This window comes from Rissa tridactyla, chromosome 22 (assembly GCF_028500815.1).
Source record: "Rissa tridactyla isolate bRisTri1 chromosome 22, bRisTri1.patW.cur.20221130, whole genome shotgun sequence".
Lineage (NCBI taxonomy): Eukaryota > Metazoa > Chordata > Aves > Charadriiformes > Laridae > Rissa > Rissa tridactyla.
This window is the reverse complement of record NC_071487.1, coordinates 4,015,309-4,034,720: the sequence shown is the minus strand read 5'-3', so window position 1 is coordinate 4,034,720 and position 19,412 is coordinate 4,015,309. Positions and strand designations below refer to the sequence as shown.

The following is a 19,412-nucleotide window of genomic DNA, read 5'->3' as shown; positions in this document are numbered from 1 at the left end:
CAAAATGAGCTGGCAATGTGCGCTGGCAGCCCAGAAACCCCCCGCAGCCTGGGCTGCATCCCCAGCAGCGTGGCCAGCAGGGCGAGGGGGGGATTCTGCCCCTCTGCTCCGCTCGGGGGAGACCCCCCTGCAGTGCTGCCTCCAGTGCTGGGGCACCAACAGCAGAAGGACACGGAGCTGTTGGAACGGGGCCAGAGGAGGCCATGGAGATGCTCCAAGGGCTGGCGCCCCTCTGCTGTGAGGACAGGCTGAGAGAGTGCAGGAGGCAGCAGGTAGGAAAAGAGACAGAGGCTCCCACTGCTGCAGACCCTGCACCAATCAACACACTCTGGTCCACCACAGGTTCCATCCCTTTGGACCAAATCCTCAGCAGTACCTCGTCCCCCCACACCTGAAAGCCCTCAGGCAAAGGGCCTGATGCTACAGGGATGGGCAGAGAACCTCGGGGCAGCAGGAGGTGCATAACAGCACACCGACTTGTTTCACACCCATGCCCAAACAGGGGTTCGCTGGTAATGACTTTCAGCAATGCCACCCCGGACCGGGAACTCCAGCAGTTGTCCTATAAAAACCTCAACCGGAGAAGATAAACCTCCCAAGATGAACTGGAAGACACTGCGAGGAGAGGGTGTAGGGGTTTCCACATTGTTTATCCCATCGTCTCCAGCTATGCCAAGACCAAGTTGAGCTCAATAGCATCAATCAGAGGGTACGGCCATGCTCATAGAATCGTTTAGGTTGGAAAGGATCTTAAAGATCACCGAGTCCAACCATAAACCTAACACTGCCAAGTCCACCACTAAACCATGGCCCTAAGGGCCATGTCCACACGTCTTTTAAATACCTCCAGGGACGGTGACTCCACCACTCCCCTGGGCAGCCTGTTCCATGTTGAGCTTAAGCTGCCCAACACACACCCAAGCCCCCCCCAACACTCAAGCAAAGGAGAATTCGGAGCTACAACAACCGCTGTCATTCGACAGGAAAGAATCCAATCCCATCCCACATTTCAAAGACCTACCAGATCCCAACGTTGTCCCTCCTTCCACAGCTCTTCTTCTTTTATTCCTAGAGGTGAAGCCTACACCTGTGCAAACAGCTGGTCTGTCCTTTAAAGATCAAATTAAAAAATTAGGAAGAGGAAGATTTTTTTCTCTTTAGATCAACACAGAATAAAACCTTCCTATTTGTCACAGCAAAATATTTTTTTTTCCTTAAGCAGAGACAATGAAAACATTTTGTTCTCCCCAAAATAAAACCTTTCTCTGTTTTCAAACGCATGTTTGAAGGCACTTGCGGTCCCCAGTTTTTTTAATTAAAGGCAGGCAAATTTCAAATGGGGAATGTCACAGTGCAATAATAAGTTAAAGCGTTTAATTTCATGCATATCTTGAACAAAGCCTGCAGTTTTTCATCCCCAAAATACTCTTTCTTTTTTTTTTTTTTCACTTAAAACTTTGGTTCAAGTTGTAAATAATTTCAAAGGAACCAAAATAACTTTTATTTACCCTGCAAACAAATGTTTCATCTTAATTTCAGGCAGGCTAGCTTAACATGATTGGAGCCAGACTCTGCTCAGTGGTGCCCGGTAAATGGACGAGGCACGGGCCAGGAGTTGAAATACAGGACATGTCCTTTAAACAGAAGAGAATTTTTTATATTTTTTTTTACTGTAAGGGCTGTCAAATGCTGGAGCAGGTTGTGCAGAGCAGTTGTAGGGTCTGCATCCTTGGAGATAATCAAAACCTGACTGGACGCAACCCTGAGCAACCCCCTCTGGCTTCTCCTGCTTTGAGCAGGAGGTGGATCAGATGGTCTCCAGAGGTGGCCTCCGGCCTCAACCATCCTCATTATGTGCCATTTTATCAGGAACTCGAAAAGGAAGCATCCAGGCCCTGTGTTCTCCTCCTTGGGGATGCACAGGGACGCACCAGCCCCCTTAAACCACCGCGAGCTGCAGCATCACCAGCCCTGCCAAGCTGGAGAGTCGCACACAACTTCGTGGTATTTTCAGGCTCCAGTTCCTAGGATTTTGCAATTGAGTGTTTAAAATAAAATGCACATTTGTTACCCTCATAAATGAAAACCTGTAACCTCTGCCTGACCTGTAAGGGGGAAAAACAGAAGGCAGATATGTAAAATAGAAACCTGCAGGCATTTAAAAGGAGCCATCCTCTGAGCAGCCAGTCTGAACAAGCTGGATTTCTGCAGACCGTGCACCTCCTGCTTGGATCCTCTGGTGTCCAGTAAGGTGTAAACCCTGAAAAGCTTCTCCCAGAGTTGGGTATTCAAAAAGTCCTGGGACTACGTGGAACCTCTGGAGTTTAGTAAGAGATTAACTCGTGCTGGAGCATTGCACTCATAGGGCACCGATTCCTTTCCTGGCCACCTTGTAAGGCCTCGGTAGCCCCACAAGCTCGAGCCCACTGTCACCTTGCACTGAAACTGGCCACCATCCGCACCCAGCATTTGCTGGGCACCACCAGCTGCGTCACCACAACAGGCTTCATAGAAATTACTTTGGAAAAATTTGGGAAATACCCAAGTTTCTCAAAAAGGGGTGGAAAGAAGAATAAACAGTCTATGGATATTTCTTATTTGGGCCTTTGGAGAGCGTTGGGATCTGTCGTCTTCTCCATCTAAAGACCTCTGATGGGGTCAGGAACCAGCAGTGTGAATGGAGAGAGTATGGAAATCTCAGGCCCCATTCATCCCCTGGACCTCCCTGTCTGGGACGCTCTGCCAGATGCAAACCTTTTAATGTCCTGGCCATTAAGAAATGCATTTAAAATGCCTTAAATTTCAACAAGACTCCTAGAAACCATACAGACGTGCATGGAAACCTTGCGAATGTGCATGCACATGAACAAGCCGCAGCCCTGCGGTGTGCACACTGTGGTGAGCTCTCAGCTCCAGCAGCCTGGCCCGCGCAGCGTTTGGGGAGGGTTAGAGTTCAGCTGCCAGTGAAGTCACAGATCCTCAGTTTGCCCAGCGAGCATCTCTCATCCCTTTCCCTTGCAATATTGGCTTTCGAAAAAAAACATCTCAGCCCGTCTTTAAAGAGCCATCAGACTTAGGCTGGGGCTAAATTTTGCTTTTCCCTTGGAAAAAGACACGGGGACACTGTCACTTCTCAGCCCCAGCCATCTCCCGGTGCAAAGGGACCTCTACAGCCCGTTTCGTGCATCTCCCGTGGCAGCCAGAAGAGGTTATTTCCCGCAGGCTGAGGGGGGATCCACTGCCCTCCCGTGGCAGACCCCAAAACGGGTTCCTGGCTTTGACTTCCACCAGCGTACCAGAAACAGCTGGATTTGCCGTAATAATAACATCAGCACTTTTGAACAAGCCAATAATTTCTATCATACAGGTAGGAAAGTAATCTAGAGCCTCTGGGTTGCTGGTGACCTGCAGGATTGCAGAAAGTCCCCATCAGTTCCAGCTCTCACTGCCTAAAGATGAGCATCATGTTTAGGGAAATAAAAGGGAGATGCTCACAAGACAGTCAGTGTCTTTCCAAAAGTCACATACCAACCTTGTGTCACCCTCATCTGAGTATTTGGCTCACAGATTGAAAAAAGCATGCTATCAAGTAACATAAAAAAACATGTTGTTCCAGGTGAGAGGAGCATGTGGAGATAGGAGACGGACTGGAACAGGGTAAAAACAGCTGCTTGGGAAAACACCCAGCACCAGGAAGGACCTGATCCTGCACAACCCATTCCCCTGCCTTGCTATTGCCTCCTCCAAATCGACAGGACTCTGCAGGAGCTGGGCTTAGCACTGGAGAACTGGAGGAACTGCAGTGCTGGAAAATCAGCTTCGTGCCGTGCTCACTTTATACACCCCAGCATACCTAAAGAAAATGGAGTCCAAACAAAACCAGTTGGCCTGGCGAGCAGAGATGGGCTAACTCAGCCCATCAGTATGTGCTCAATGAAATATCCCCGTGACCAGACTGATGGGGTTTGGAAAAAGTGCACTTGCTCCAAGTCCAGGGACTGCAGCCAGTAGATGGCATTCACATGCTGTCGTATGCATACGTATGCTATCATGGGCCATGGGGCTTAAACTGCCTTAGAAGACACGGAAGAGCATTTTTCATATAAAAATGAAGGTAACAGGCAAATACTCACCTTAGCCAGAGATGACCCTGCAGACTTTAATAATTAACTTTAGAGCCATCAAGTGTTACAGACTTCCTGGCATCTCTTTCTGTCCCCCATGGATCTTCTGTCTGCTTCTACTATAGAAATACAGAATATATACAAGGAAATAGAATCATAGAATCATTTAGGTTGGAAAAGACCCTTGGGATCATCGAGCCCAACCATCAGCTCCACTCTACAAAGTTCTCCCTTACACCATATCCCTCAACACCACATCTAAATGAGTCTTAAACACATTCAGGGATGGTGACCCCACCACCTCCCTGGGCAGCCTATTCCAGTGTCTGACCACTCTTTCTGTGAAAAATGAATACAATGCATCCCTAAAGCATCCATAAGTATCTTGTGTATCCTGGACCGCAGGGATGCCCAAAATGTGAGATGTGAGTGAGGGATACCCCACCATCCCTCTGAGGTCTGACCCTGCATCTGCCAGGCTGATCATGCACGTGGCTAGGAGCTGACGGTGTTTGGCTAGCACCAATTTGTGTCACATTTTTACAGTTGCATCCACTGCATTGAGGAAATACTGTCCTCAGCACTTCATCCTGCAGGAGCCACTCATCCTAAGAGAATCCATGTCTGCATGGAGCTACACCACTTGTCTGTAAGGTCCCGAAACCAGCCACCTCCCTGCTGAGGTACCAAAGGTCCCTGTGCCCAACATGTGAGACATGGGAGCACCCAGCAAGGACACGCGGTTACAGGAGAGGGATGGAATGGGTGAAGTGATGGGAAAGGCATGGTGTGTCCTAGGTGGGCAGGCAGGGACTGTGACTTTACCTGCAACACAGCACATCAGCCCTTCTCCTGAGCCTGCAGACCTCGGCTGGCGCCGCTGGAGAGCCCCAGCCCCATGCTGAGACTGCGTGAGAGGGCCGCAGGACAGCCAGGACCAAGACAGGACTCCTCTTCTTACCATAACAGAAAAGGAGGTGCAATAGGTAGACTCCTGCTTCCACCACACAGCACTCCTCTATCTCCCCACCATCTCCAGATCACCGCAGCCCCTCTGCCCACTGAACAGCCCTGAAAAAAATATGAAATACCTTGTTAGCAGAGGGTAACAGGAAAACCCCAGGGCAGCAGGCACAGGCAGAATACACAGTCCTGCTCTATCCGTTGATATAACGAAAGACATGTCCTCTCAGACCATTTCTGCTAAGGCTCAGACTTCCTTCACTGCGGGGTCACTACTAAAGCTAGAGCTACCTTCATCTTTGTACAGCACCAAGCACACTGGCTGAACAATGCAAACACGAGGGGGATTTCTGGCAGCACACAGCATCAAACTAACCCTGCCTCTCCCAGAAGCTGTGTTGAGGCTTTGGCCGGCATCTGAAGGCTGTTTGCTGAAGCCCCGGAACCAGGGGCAGGTGAAAATCACTGCTTTTTCATTCACTTTTAGATTTCCAAAGGAAACCAGCAAAGGTCTCGGCCTCTAATGCGGTTACAGACATCCTGGAAGCAAGGAACAGGAGCTGATCCCCCAGCACAAGGAGGACCATCTGTCAGGTCTGTCTGTACAGCTCCTGGCACCAGAAGTGAGTCCGGTACCTGAGATTTAGCTACAAATCACCTTTGCATGTGCAAGGCAAGATAGACCATTAAATCCTGCATCCTACCACATGCTGATGCCAGCTTTTACTTTCTCAGTGAATAATGTGCTGTATTAAAAAGCCCTCCCCTTCCCACCCACCCCTCCCCAGCTCCCACGCCTCCTCTAGGACCACATCCTGCTGGATGATGGGCATCCCTCGCTCCCATTGAAAGCAGCAAGGAGACAGTGTGCTCAGCCCCTGGCAGCATCATTCATCCGGAGGAAGAGTGTAGGGAGATATTTGGTACCTCGCAGCCAATTGGAAGAGAGGTGACACTGCCAGGGGGGTGCTTCCAGCTCCTCTCTCCACCCATCCTCCATAACACCCCTCTCCCTGTCACCACCACCACCGCCATCCTCCTCACACACAAAAAGCAGTGCAATTAGCTGACTTAAGAGAGCTGAGGCTTAGCAAGCTGCAAGCGGAAAATAACAATAAAATACCTTGGAGAGGAGGGAGGCAGCAGAGGAAGCAGCAGCCATGGAAGAATACAAATAACTGCCCTCAATTCCCCCCTCCCCGCCCCCGCCCAACAAAATCCAAATCACAAAGCAACGACCGCTGTAAGAAAGGCCGACCTAGATGCATCCCCACACTCCTCCGCTGAGAGAGCCGCACACGTCTGCATCTGGATACAAGCGCTGGACCTCCTGAGCAGCCTGTCTCCGTTGGGAGGAATGCCTAGCTGGGATACAGGCAGCATCTTCTTTGTTCCTCATTAGCCGCAAGCATCGGTGAGTACAGCATCATCTGGGCTTCCGTACCGCTGGGCAATGCTTGATATTAAGAAATATCAGAGTCCAGTCTGGGATTTGCTTCAGCATCTTTCCTTTCTCTTCCTCCCTCCATGATGCCTTTGGGGTTAGCAGAAAGCAGATGACAGTAGTGGGGAGGAGGGAAGGAAGGTGGGGTGTCTCTGAGCCCCAAGGTATCTCCTTTGCCTGCACGTAGGGAAATCAAAAATGGGGACATCTGTGACTGTGTCATGGCCATCGCATGCAGCCAGGCGTGGGGGTGAGGACAGAATACATAATGTCTGTGCCGGGAGGAAAGGCTGAGAGACACTGGGCAGGGAGAGAGCCCCGCGATGCTCGCAGCCAGCAATTTGCTCTGATTCCTGTCTCTGGCAGCGCCCCTAATAAAGACCGATGATGGATTTACTCAGGCCCTACATAGCTTCATTCCTTTAAAGCAGATACACAGATTTATCTCCCTCCAGATCATCACCAGCGACACCCTCTGTAAATACAAGCCTCCAAGGGAAACAGAAAAGGCCCTGGCTCTCTAGAAAAGCCTTACAGCGATGGGTCAAACTCCGCTAGATGCTGATTTTCCTGGCACCAGGGGACAGACAGAGTAGCCCCATCCACTTGGGAAATCACCTGTCCTAAAAAATCCCATATCCTAAAACTAAAAATGTTACTGCCAGTGCCTGGGTACTTTTATAGTGTAAAGACTGAGCTCAGGAAGAACACTCAAAGCTGTCCTCCAGTTTATGAGTTACTGCATGTGCCCAACATATGAGCTGATGTCACTTGAACATTTTCTGTATAAGATAAGGACTCACCCTGTCCCCTCCGGGCTCAGGTGCTACTAAACTTGGCCGCAGCAGCATCCAGCTGAGAGCAGCGTATCTGCTCTCTCTGACCACAGCTGGTCCTGCAAGGACTGGTCCTGAGCTCTCAGCCAGATTCTGTTAGGATTTGCAGGTGCGGTCCCTGGGAAATAGCTACAAAGGTCTCATTTTTTCTGGCTGGCAGCATAGGAACCATCTAATGAAGACAAAATAATATACACAGACCTAAGGACCCCTCGCGCTGCTGGGGCATTAGTATGAGTGAGAACAAGGGTCGTTGGATCTGAATTTCTCCTGTTCATACCAGTGCAGGAGAAAACCCAGACTGGGAACAGCACACCCACCTTGCCTCCATTTGATGTGCTCCAGCTTTTTGGCATCTGCATTTCCTTTTGGCAAGGCAGAGACGAGAATTCTTCAGGGGTGTGGAAGGACATTCAACATCCCTGTGGAGGCCTCCTCACCCTCCTCCCTTTCTCTGGGTCGGGGGACAAGCATGGGGATGGAGCACAGACCAGGCAGCAGCAGGCAGGAATTTCTCTGCAAAACCAAAGCCATTAACTTCTGTCCAGACCAGCAAAATGGAAACTGGTGCTACTGCCAAACCAACCTGAAACCAGCCTGGGAGGAGCTCGCTCTTCTCTTCCCTTTCAGCCGCATTTCATTTCCCTCGGCAGAGGTGCTTGTTTATGTTGAGATTAGTATTGCAAGAGAAGTAGCAACGGAAAAAACGGGTGGGCATCAGCTGAGACAGTGCTAATCCTCAGGGACAAGAGCTAAGGTCACAGCAGAGCAGAGATATACCTGTTGCTTTGATCCAGGGCGAACCTCACCTCCTCTTTCTTGTCCAAAGCATGACAAGTGGCCACAAAACCCCACGTCCTTGCCTTCTTCCTTTTGCAAAAACAAGCAGCTATCATGCTGCTTCTCTGTGGAGCGCAGCATGGACATACCTGCTCTGAACAGTTCAGATTAAATATTTCCCGGTAGCAATGCTCAATGCCAACCTCTGCCTTCCACCTTCCAGCCTGAGCCCTTCCTCAAGGGAACTACTGCACAGCCAGACCCTGTCCAAGCACGATGGGAACCACAGAAGCCACTTTGCGGATGGAAAACGTGGATGTGAAGGAGGAGTGGCAAGATGAGGACTTCCCCAGGTTTGTTCCCTGCAAAAAAGCCAGGGAGAATTTTATTTCTTCCCATAAGAAACCAATAGGGCATGGAGCATGCAGGTCCCTCCCATCAGCCCCAGAGGCAACAGGAGTCTTAACTCCAACAGGGCAATTCTGGCCAGAGAAAACAGCTTTTGTAGCAAGGCTGCCCTCAATGCTTAAAATTTTTTTGGCTGGCTTTTGGCAGCCCCCCATGAGCATGCAAGGAGAGGGTAAGGAGCAGGGTGAGGAGGACAGGGAGATTAGCATGGATGGATGCATATGGGGATGGATGGATGGATGGATGGATGGATGGATGGATGGATGGATGGATGTCCAAATCAAGCAGTGTCTCCCCAAACAGAGCATCTCTCCTATCTGGAGCCCCTCTGCTGTGAGGACGCCTGTGAGGACGCCTGAGAGAGCTGGGGGTGTTCAGCCTGGAGAAGAGAAGGCTCCGCGGAGACCTTCCAGCCCCTTCCAGCCCCTAAAGGGGCTCCAGGAAAGCTGGGGAGGGACTCTGGAGCAGGGAGGGGAGCCATGGGACGAGGGGGAATGGTTTTAAACTGGAAGAGGGGAGACTGAGATTGGATATTAGGAAGAAATTGTTTGCTGTGAGGGGGGTGAGCCCCTGGCCCAGGTTGCCCAGAGAAGCTGTGGCTGCCCCATCCCTGGAGGGGTTCAAGGCCAGGTTGGACGGGGCTTGGAGCACCCTGGGCTGGTGGGAGGTGTCCCTGCCCAGGGCAGGGGGTGGCACTGGGTGGGCTTTAAGGTCCCTTCCCACCCAAACCAGCCTGTGATTCTATGAATCAGAGCAATGCTGCTTTGCCAGGAATTTGCCACAGAAAGCAGAGTTGTTGGGATACAGTGACCGCTGGCACTGACATGCAGAATCTGAATGGTTGCAAACCTTGTAGGAAATGACGTGTGGGTGACAGAAGGTGCTGAAGTCACAGCTTTCACCTTCACAGACACTTAATTAACTGCACAGAATGCCAAAAAAAAAAAAAAATCCCTGTAAGCTCAATGTGCGCTGAACTCCCTGCAGCCACCCAAAGGGTGCACGCACCTGCATCCCCCCCCCGAGCGTTGCCCCACACACCCAGTGCCCATGGCCCACAGTTCACTGGGGCACATGCAGCATCGCCAACACCAAGCCTTGCTGCTGCTGGGGTCTGGGCTGCTGAGGGGCTTTTCAGGGCTGTCTCGCTCTGTCCCAGCTGCAGCTGAATTCCCCCGAGCAGCCCACAGAGCCCCTGTATTCACAGACAGTGGGGCAGTGTGCTGTGCGGGTGGGCATGCAGAGATCCCGCCGTGTGAGAAAGGGTCTCCTGTTTCCCTTGGCACCGGCAGATGAGCTTAGCTCTGTTTAGCGCGGCTCCAGCTGCATCGTTAAACTAAGCACCTCTGTCTGCCGGCCCAGCACCCGCTCACAGGACACGGCTTGTGCTTCCGCTGGCCCCAAAGGTGGGCTCAGACAAGCCCTTGAGACTCTAGGATGGATTTTTCTTTCCTCTGAGAGCAGAGCTGGGCAGAGATTTGGGCTCATGGACCTTTGCCAACCTAAGGCCCCCCCCAGAGTGCTGTGATGACAAGCTTTTAATTGAGTAGGTAGGAAAGCGGGGTAGAGAAAGGAAAGTGGGGTAGGAAAAGGGAAGAGTTGACACAAGGGTCCCTAGAAAATCTGGGGACAAAGCTGTTCTCGTTCCTGGACACCAATGCACTAACCCACACTGTCACCTTGGAGCAGGAGCTGCCAGACACCGTTTCACACTTACCATGCAAGCAGCAAACTTACCCCAGCCACAGCCAAGCCTTCAAGGGGCATTTCTGCCGCAGAGCCCTCAGCACCACCCAACACGGGCATCATCACTCCTGCCTGGAAAACGAAGCGCAGGGAGAGGCAAAGGGATGTGACCATGGCTGGGCGGCAGGCCGGTGGCAGGGACAAGGCCAGAGCCCTACAAACAAGCTCCCCAGCCTGCTGATAGGCTGCTACAGAGGGATTAAATCAGGAATGATGCAGGTGAAATAGAGCTCGAACAGCCACTAGACAAGCTAGCTGAGTTTAACTAGCATTAAAAATAAATAAATAATAATTTTCAAGACACTTCCCCCTAGAAGCATTAAAATAATAGGGCAGAAGCTGCTGCATGTGGGACAGTAGCTCTCTAGCAGACGGTTTGCTGCATAGCTATTTTTGCTTAGCTGTGATTAACCAATCTTGCCACAAAAAAACCTATATCCTAGACAAAGATCTGGGCTGGGGGAACTGAATTCAGCTGCTCATTAAGGACGCCAGGCGAGATTCCCATCCCTCCCCGAGAAGCTGATCTGCAGAACAAGCTCCTGCCTTGCAGGCTGCAAAGGTGCAATGGCAAGGCACCGAGCGAGCGGAGAGGAAAGGGTGTCCCCCCCCTCCTGCTGCTCCCCGAAGGTTCAGCCTCCTGCTGCCAGTCTGTCTCAGCTGTTTGTGCAAGTGCTGTCCTGCCATGATGCTGTAGCCGTGCCGCGGGGCGGATGCAGGAGCATGCTCACTCCATCACGCATCCATCGGATCAGGGGCGGTGAAGGCTCGGGCCGGTTGGGGCCCAAGAGAAGGTGCTTCTAGAGGGAAGCTGGGCAGCACGCTGTCAGCGGAGAGCAAAATGGTGGCACCCGACCCTTAGAAAAGCTGCTTCATTCAGAAAATTTGGCATCTGGGGCTAGCTGTATTTGGGAAGGAAGATTTACACGGGAGACTGGGAGGTAGTGATTCAAGCATCCTTTGGGAAGGTAAGAAAGCTCTTTTCTTCACCTCTGATTTTTGAATTGCTTTTCTTAAATGAATCCCAGCATCAGAAAGCAGAGTGCCTGACTGCAGCACGTACCCGGTACAGCTGGGCCTTTCTCCCCCCCCCCTCCTTTTGCTGCTGTATCACCAAGTTGTGCCAGGCGCCAGCTCACAGTCAGATAAACAACCAGCCAGGCCCCGTGCACGACAAAAGCAGAAGGGAGGAGGAGAAGATGAAGGGGGGCAGAGGGATCTTTCTGACTGCTCAGGAATATCGTGGCAGCCCCCAGGGTCCGTGTGCTGCACAAGCGAGCAAGGAGCAAGCGCCTTTGATCAGGTCTCCAACTCTCATAAATATACAACAACCAGCTATGAGAGGATTATCCCTTAATCTAAATATTTATAGGGTTTAATTTGGCTGGTGGCTCTGGTGTCATGAGAGCACAAAGAGGAGCCTTTGTAGGGCAGAGCTAGGCTGCATCCTCCTGCGGACTCGGAGGTACCAATCCCCATCATCTCCCTCCCTGCCATCGCTGGACTGTAAGGCCAGCAGCCCCTGGAGACCAGCCCCATCCCCATTCTTACAGCACTGCCTTAAAACTGGTGGGTTTTCCCCCACATTTCACCCAAGGACTGTCCCAGCACCCAGGATTTTACACCTGGAGGCATGAGCTCTTCCCTCTGTTTAGGGGGAGCTTCCAGCAAGGGGCAGATGAAATAAGGATGGTCCCTTTTAAACGGATCTTCGACATTGTGAACATCGTGGGGTCAGTGCTGCGCAAGACGTTTCAAACCCAGCTAATGCCAGAGGACAGGAACGAGTCCCAACACAAATTAAGGGGAAAAGTGTCCAGAAAGTGTCCAGCTCAGGGTGGGCAGTGTGCTGCTCAGCCACCAGCTAGGGTTCCTCACCGCAGTACTGGGAGCCAGCTTCTGACTTCACTTACCCCAGTATGGGTCAGGAGCAACTCCAGCAACTTCCCACGGGCAACAACCATGTAAAAAGATTTGGCATTAGTATGAAACGCAACATTTAAATCAATTGATGCTTCCAGCCTCTGGCTGGAGCTGTGGTCATTTATACCAAGAGAGTGCAGGAGCCAAGCACAAGAAGCTGCAAATCCTGACCTCTGCCATCAAGCCCCAGGAGGGGAGCAGTGGGTCAGCCTTTCGCTCCAAATTATGCGTTTGAGTGCCGGTGCCTGGATCTTAGCTCAGAATGAATCTGCTTCCAAACATCAGCAGGGTTTGGGTATCACCGTCAGCTTTTCTCAAATGAGGGCTGAGGTGAGGATGGGGTGACAATTCTGGGATCACCCTAAGGTTTGATCCTTGCCTTGAACACAGACTGCCTTAGAGCAAAGTCACTCTAGACCAAGGACCAGCTGCCTCCCGGGAGAGGTGCTTGTGGCAGGCGCTTTGGATAAAGTTCTGCTCTGCTGCAGCCAGGGCCTGAGGCAGTAGGCAACTGCAGAAGATGGTCCCTGGTACCCTTGATGAGGAACTCTAGAGCTTGGCACTGCCTCTTGAACTTCTGACAGAGATAAAAATGGGGATAATATGAGAGACTGAGGATGTTACCAGGCTCTTCTGGGGACAGGATTTGCTCCCGTGTCCCTGGATGGATTTTCCATCCTCTTGGCTGAACGGCTGCATGTGGGATGTATCGGGAGGGTAAATGCAGGGATAAGTCTGGAGGTTACTGGGGATTGCACAGTGCTCCAGTAAGAAGGCACAGCTGCTGGGTGGCTCTTGGGCAAATCACCTGAGGGCATCCCTCAGGCTGAGCTCACAGGCAAAACGGAAAGAGCAGAGCACACATGGGGTTGCATGTTTTTCCCTGATGTCCCCAGTTCTCTCCACTATCTACCATGGAGTGACTTTTTCCTAAACATCACCTGTTATCTCCTGTCTTTCTACATCCTCATCTTGGCTTCCTGCAGACCCCTGCCAGAAGAGACAGGGATGGAGTCACTGGGCAGCCCTACGGAAGACGAGAATACATCCTGTAAGTACCAGACTGCCTTATCAGGAGTTCAAAGGAAAACAAGCCTATGGGAACGACAGCTTACAGTTAGGGCCATACCCTTGGAGTATCCACAAAAATTCCCATATGGGAGAGGAAACCAGCAGAGATTTGAATTTGCTAATATTTCACAAGAAGCTGGGGGAGGAAATAGGTATATCCGAAGTGTGGGCACTTTTATCCAGCCATACCTGCAGGTACCCAGTACCTCCCAGCTATGATCCAGCACCCTTAGCTTACAGGACCATAGCCTGGAATAATGAAAGCCATAATGAAGCCATAATGAAAGCACCTTGTCTTGCACTAAGGATACAGGATGAGGACAACATGTCAGTTATTTTCCTTTTAACTCCAGCTCCCCCAAATACTTTAAACTTTAATGGGGCGCATCGTAAGCGGAAGACACTTGTTGCACCTGAAATCAACATTTCCCTGGACCAGAGTGAAGGCTCCATTCTCTCCGATGACTTCCTGGACACACCAGATGACCTGGACATTAATGTGGACGATATTGAAACTCCTGATGAGACAGATTCCCTCGAATTCCTGGGGAACGGGAATGAACTGGAATGGGAAGGTAAAAGGCTGGTTTGGGGTGAATGTTTGTAGGGGTTGGGGCTTTTATTCAGCCTCATTTTAACCACTTTTGACATCACTCACCACCAGCAGCTGAGTATCAACTTCCCCATCAGTGAAGCACAACACACACAACCAAGCCCCATCTTCCACACATCTGCCCCACCAGGACCCCAACTATATCCCAGGAGTCTCAAGTGCTGCTATCTCAGCACTTCCATCTGGGGATAGCGTGGGCAGAAGTAGTTCAAGGACTTGCAAACACCAGTCTAGCCATAATTCAGGATCAGGCATAAGGCTGTGGACACACATGCCCTTCCAGCCACCACCCCAGGCTGGAAGGTGCTGACCGCTCAGCTCTGCCAGTAGAGCTGTCACATGAACATTCAAACATCTTGAATAATGAGGTCTTGGCTAACCTGGCTGATTTTTACTGAGTCGGGCTAAGAAGGACTCATGCAAGCAGCTCCACTAGCAGATCAGAAGACAACCGGCACAGGTGGTACCCTCTTCAACCAGTAGAGATGGATCTGAAGGAGGATCCATCAAAAAGTCCGGTGCCCGACCTGTGATTGCAGGTACTATAAGCAGCATGAGATGTTAAGCTTATATCTATTACGATCTGGCAATACAGCAAGATTATTAAGACCCACAAACTTACACACATCAAAGCTGCAGATTAAACACAGGTCATCCTCAGTCTGTGGTTGTTGTTTTCTCTTGTTGCACACCAAAGATCTTGCAGAGTTTCTTCGTACATAATATTAAAGGCAGAAATGTTTGTCCCTTTTCCAGATGACACTCCCGTAGCCACAGCCAAGAACATGCCTGGGGACAGTGCAGACCTGTTTGGAGATGGTGGGACAGAAGATGGGAGCGCCACTAACGGACGGCTCTGGAGGACTGTCATCATTGGAGAGCAGGAGCACCGCATCGACCTCCAGATGATCAAACCCTACATGAGAGTGGTGACACACGGAGGTGAGGGAGCGGGACGCCTAATCCTGGCTTGGTGGATTTCTTTCAGTACATCTTTGTCAAGCTGGAAGGCATGCCATGGCTGATCGTTTTGACTGTCTTTAGGGAAAAATTGCTGTTCATTTCATACCACTATGTGGTGGATAAGCACAAAAGCACCCAGCTCACACTAAAAAACATACAGTCATTGTAGCAGTCTTTCAATAAACCAAAGCAGTGATAAAGCTGGCTTTGAGCAAGACTGAATATAGCACGATCCTCAGCCCCGGACGCAGGCAGCATGGCCAGTGATGAAGGGATTGCAGGTGCTTAATCCCTCTGCAGCTCAGTGCCTGCGATGTCCCTGGAGGCACAGCTAAAGGCCACATCCACAGTTATTGACCATTTCTGAAATCCGAGCAAACCCAAACAACGACCCAGGGCAAAGCTCTCAGCTCTGGGCTTTGACACACACAAATTCCTTCCCTGAACCCTGGCTACGTGTTGTAACCAAAACCAGGATCAGAGGCAAATCTAATTGTGAAAGAGGGCTGTAAGAGGAGCAAACACTTACCTACAGCTGAACAGAGGCACAAAAACCAGCCCAGGCCCAAATTTGGCAATACATCTTCACTGCTATTTTTCCTTCATCTCCCCCTGGAAAAAGTCACTGATGTTGCCTGTGTCTTTCTTTCCCAGGATACTACGGAGAAGGTCTCAACGCCATCATCGTGTTTGCTGCCTGCTACCTCCCAGACAGTAACCTGGCTGATTACCACTACATCATGGAGAATCTCTTCCTGTAAGTGGCTGGTCAAGGTCTATGAGGGAGAGGGGGACAAGAAAGGTAACCCGGGCCCTGGGGAAACAGTTTCTGTGTATTCGTTGCATCAGGAACCTCAGCTGGAAGTAGTTTGAATCCAGGCCAAATGTCCCCAGTGTGCAGCTGCAGACGGGAGAGAGCATCACTGGATGAGACACTGTCCACAGCATTTGCATCCAAGTCCAATAAGTCAAAGCATTCAAACATTCAGTGTTAATTATGCCAGTGATGGACTCACAACCAGGCTAGAGCATACGTACACAATGCTGAACAGCTGGTAGATGCTACTGCTAGGCAGAAGAACGGTGCAGGGATGTCCATCAGTGTATGCACTATGCTAACAAGCACCTGCAATCCCTGAGAAATACCCCTAGGCATCCTGCAGAGGTGTCAGGAGAATCTGAAACCTATTCCAAGGATAACAGACAGGCACCTGAAGAAAACTCCAGGGACCTTTTTTGAGTCTGATGTCCCCATTGCTCTTGATCACCACTCAACAGGTATGTGATCAGTAGTCTGGAGCTGCTGGTGGCTGAGGACTATATGATCGTGTACCTAAACGGAGCGACGCCCCGGAGGAGGATGCCCGGCCTTGGCTGGCTGAAGAAGTGCTACCAGATGATAGACAGAAGGTGAGAATCCTGTTGGTGTTGCCTCTTCATCCTTCCGTCCTCTCCCCACATCTTTTCCACTGCTTCCCCACGGCCTTCCCCAGCCACCCCTTCTTCCTCACTCTCCACATTCTGTAATTCCTTCCTCTGTCACAGCTTTCTGACTTACTCCAGGCTCTCTTCATCACCTCTTCTCCCTCCTTCCCTCACAAGCAGCTTCACAGAGATCAGGCTAATGCAGCACCCAAAGCAGTGCTCCTACAGCCCGACGGGTCTAACCTTAAATAGGGCTCCTGAGGCCATGGGCAGGGCTTTTGTCTGGAGACGCCCAGATAAGGCCAGTAATGCTTATTAGTGCCCTGACACGTTACAGGTGAGTTTAAGAAAAGGTACTTTGAATCTGACTTTCTGTCCCATGGCTTTTCCACAGGCTGCGTAAAAACCTCAAAGCATTGATAATCGTTCATCCTTCGTGGTTCATCCGGACAGTGCTGGCTATATCCAGACCATTCATCAGGTAAATATAACGTGTTCCCAGACACAGCTTGTTTTGGAGTGGAAATTTAATCTCATGAATCAGTTCTTAAGCTCACCTTTAACTAGTAGTGACCACGGTGAGCCTGTTCGTCATTTGTCCTACATCTCTCTGATACTGCCAAGGACAACTCTAGAGGTGGTTTTAGGAGACACTGTGCTGGTCGGGATCCAGATCAAAACTTGTCCCAGTGGGTAGCACATAAAGATTTGCTGGGAAGGGCAGGAATGATGGTCCTCTTTCCCTCCTACAGATATTGAGAGGCGGGGGCAAAGCAAAGTGAGATACAGTAATGTGGCATCTCCCCACTATTTTTAGTCATCAGCATATTAGCACTGGGAGGAGATGGGTACACTCAGACTACAGAGGATACAGAGATGCCGAACTCCTCATTTCCACCAGGAAAATTCTGACTTCCTACAGAGAGAACATCAAAACAAGACCTCAAGCACACACTCTTTCTCTCTCCCTGCCAGTGTGAAGTTTATCAATAAGATCCAGTATGTTCACAGCCTGGAGGAACTGGAGCAACTTATCCCAATGGAGCACGTGCAGATTCCAGACTGTGTCTTACAGTAAGTATCAGCAGGACCCTGGGGCACACATAGCTCTAAGGAGGTGCAGGACAAAAATCCTATAGCAGGATATTGTATTGAGTCAAACCCCATGTACTGGAAACACAGAGCCTGGGGCAAACCTTATCTTACTGGTGCCAAGCAGAAGCCTGCACACTGTTCTGGTTTGCAGCTTCTGTCCCCTTCACAGCAAACATTGCATTTTGCTAAAAGTGAACGGTCCTGACCGGGTAAGACGTAAATAACTTTTCCTGTTTGTTGCAGATATGAAGAAGAGCGGATCAAGGCCAGGAAAGAAAGGTAAAATTGATTTTGGGGGGTGATGGAGGGTGGGTTCATTTTCTTGGGATGTTGTTGCTTTCTCTCATCATCACGTGTGTTATAACAAGTCAATTCCGTGCTCCTCCTGCCCTGGTATCCCACACAGACTACACTTATTTTCTACTGATTTTCCCAAAAGAAGCAAAAGCTGCAGGAGGGAGGAGAAGCTTGATTAAAAGGTTATTTATCCTCTTAACCCCATGAGTGCACACATCCTGAATGTGCACTGTGTGTGCTAGCAAAGGTCATCAGAAATCACCCTATGTATAAAAATGGCATATTTTCCCCATATGACCATGCAAATTGACCTTAAAGTGAGAGCTAGAGCTTATTTTAAAAGCTACTTCATTCTGCTAGAGGGTCATAAAGATGGCCATTAGTTTACAGTTTATTTTGTTTCATTTTCTATGCCTGTTCCATCACCGGTGATTCTAGGTAGAAGTGCTGGCAATAATCAGTGATAACAGTTGGCTCTGTTCAAAGCAAAAGGCGATCATGGAGAGAGGAGAGAGCAGCTGGGTCAGCACGAGAGCGATGTGCTGTAATAACACCTCCTCGTGCTGGGGAACTGAGCGGGAGATGCCAGTTTGGGAGGATTCAGTTCATTAGCTGTTAAAAAGCAAGTCGTCCAGCCCAAATTAGTCAGCGACATCCCTCTAAGGCCAAGAGAAGCCTCATGAAAGGATGAGGATTATCAAGGTTGCATATCACAGGGACTAATAGTCATTTCTGATCAGACCTGTAAACTCCCTCTGAGCTCCAGCTATCCCCCTAGAAATGCCTTAGATATGCTACTCTTTCACACTGCTCACCCCTAGATGGTAGATTTCAAATGCAATTTGTGTTTACAGGGCAGAAGAGAAACAAGACATGGCTGAGAAGGAAAGGTAACTACTCTTTTTTATTTATCCTTTGCTTACAAAGTAGTTTGAACAGTCTCTGGCAAGGAGAATGGCCCTATTGCTTGGTAGCACCCCCAGGAACCAAGCTCTGCTTGCTCAAATGTTTGGACCCAACAGGATATTTCTAAAGTGTTGGGAACTGATAAAACTTCTCCTCTCCCTAACAGCTCCCTGTGCCATCACTTTTGTGGTGTTATTGACCTTCACCTATGTGAATGGATTCCTGACGCTGCTTTTTACCTCTGTAAAGCTAGTGAGCCCATTCGGTCATGGACCAGAGCCAGAGGCACCAGGGAACGTTCTCCTGACATTCAGTTGTAGCATTTGTACACTGGTGCAATGCAGAGAGCCAAATACTGCTGTCAGGCACAGCTTGGGTGTGCGAAAAGGCAAGATCTGAGGCTGTAACATTAGACGGGAAAGAAAATTCTAGGGAGGTTTGGAAGACGGTCTCAAAATCTTATGCCAGGATAATTTGGCCTGGTTTTGGCTCTGCTTCAGAGTGATATAGCCTCTCTTTTTTTTTTTATTATATCTAACTAGCACCCAAGAGGGGACAGTGCATATTTCTGCTGTTCTCTTCCCAGAGAAAAAGGACCTTTGACCAAAATTACCGAGGTCCACTGGGTGAGTCTGAATTGTTCTGAGAAACAAATGGGACCCCAGGGCCAGAATCAATCACAAGAGAGGGTGATTAGTTTGTGGTGGAGATTGACTTATTGTTTTGCTGGTTCTCTTCCAAGCAGGCCTGTGCCCCCAGCAGAGGATCAAGAAACCAGGTTTGATTTGTACCTCGCTCTTTTGTCTGTCTCTATGTGA

The 19,412-nt window shown here is 50.0% G+C and overlaps 1 protein-coding gene across 1 annotated transcript; it reads left to right on the top strand.

Moving 5' to 3' along the window:
• Positions 1 to 8,423: 8,423 nt before the first annotated feature.
• ATCAY (ATCAY kinesin light chain interacting caytaxin) lies at positions 8,424 to 19,412 on the top strand. Its single transcript, XM_054182328.1, has 11 exons — positions 8,424 to 8,500; positions 13,211 to 13,275; positions 13,649 to 13,870; positions 14,665 to 14,850; positions 15,526 to 15,628; positions 16,150 to 16,281; positions 16,691 to 16,777; positions 17,272 to 17,370; positions 17,635 to 17,670; positions 18,543 to 18,578; positions 19,337 to 19,412. The coding sequence occupies exons 1-11, from the start codon at positions 8,424 to 8,426 to the stop codon at positions 19,410 to 19,412; spliced, it is 1,119 nt and encodes a 372-aa protein (XP_054038303.1).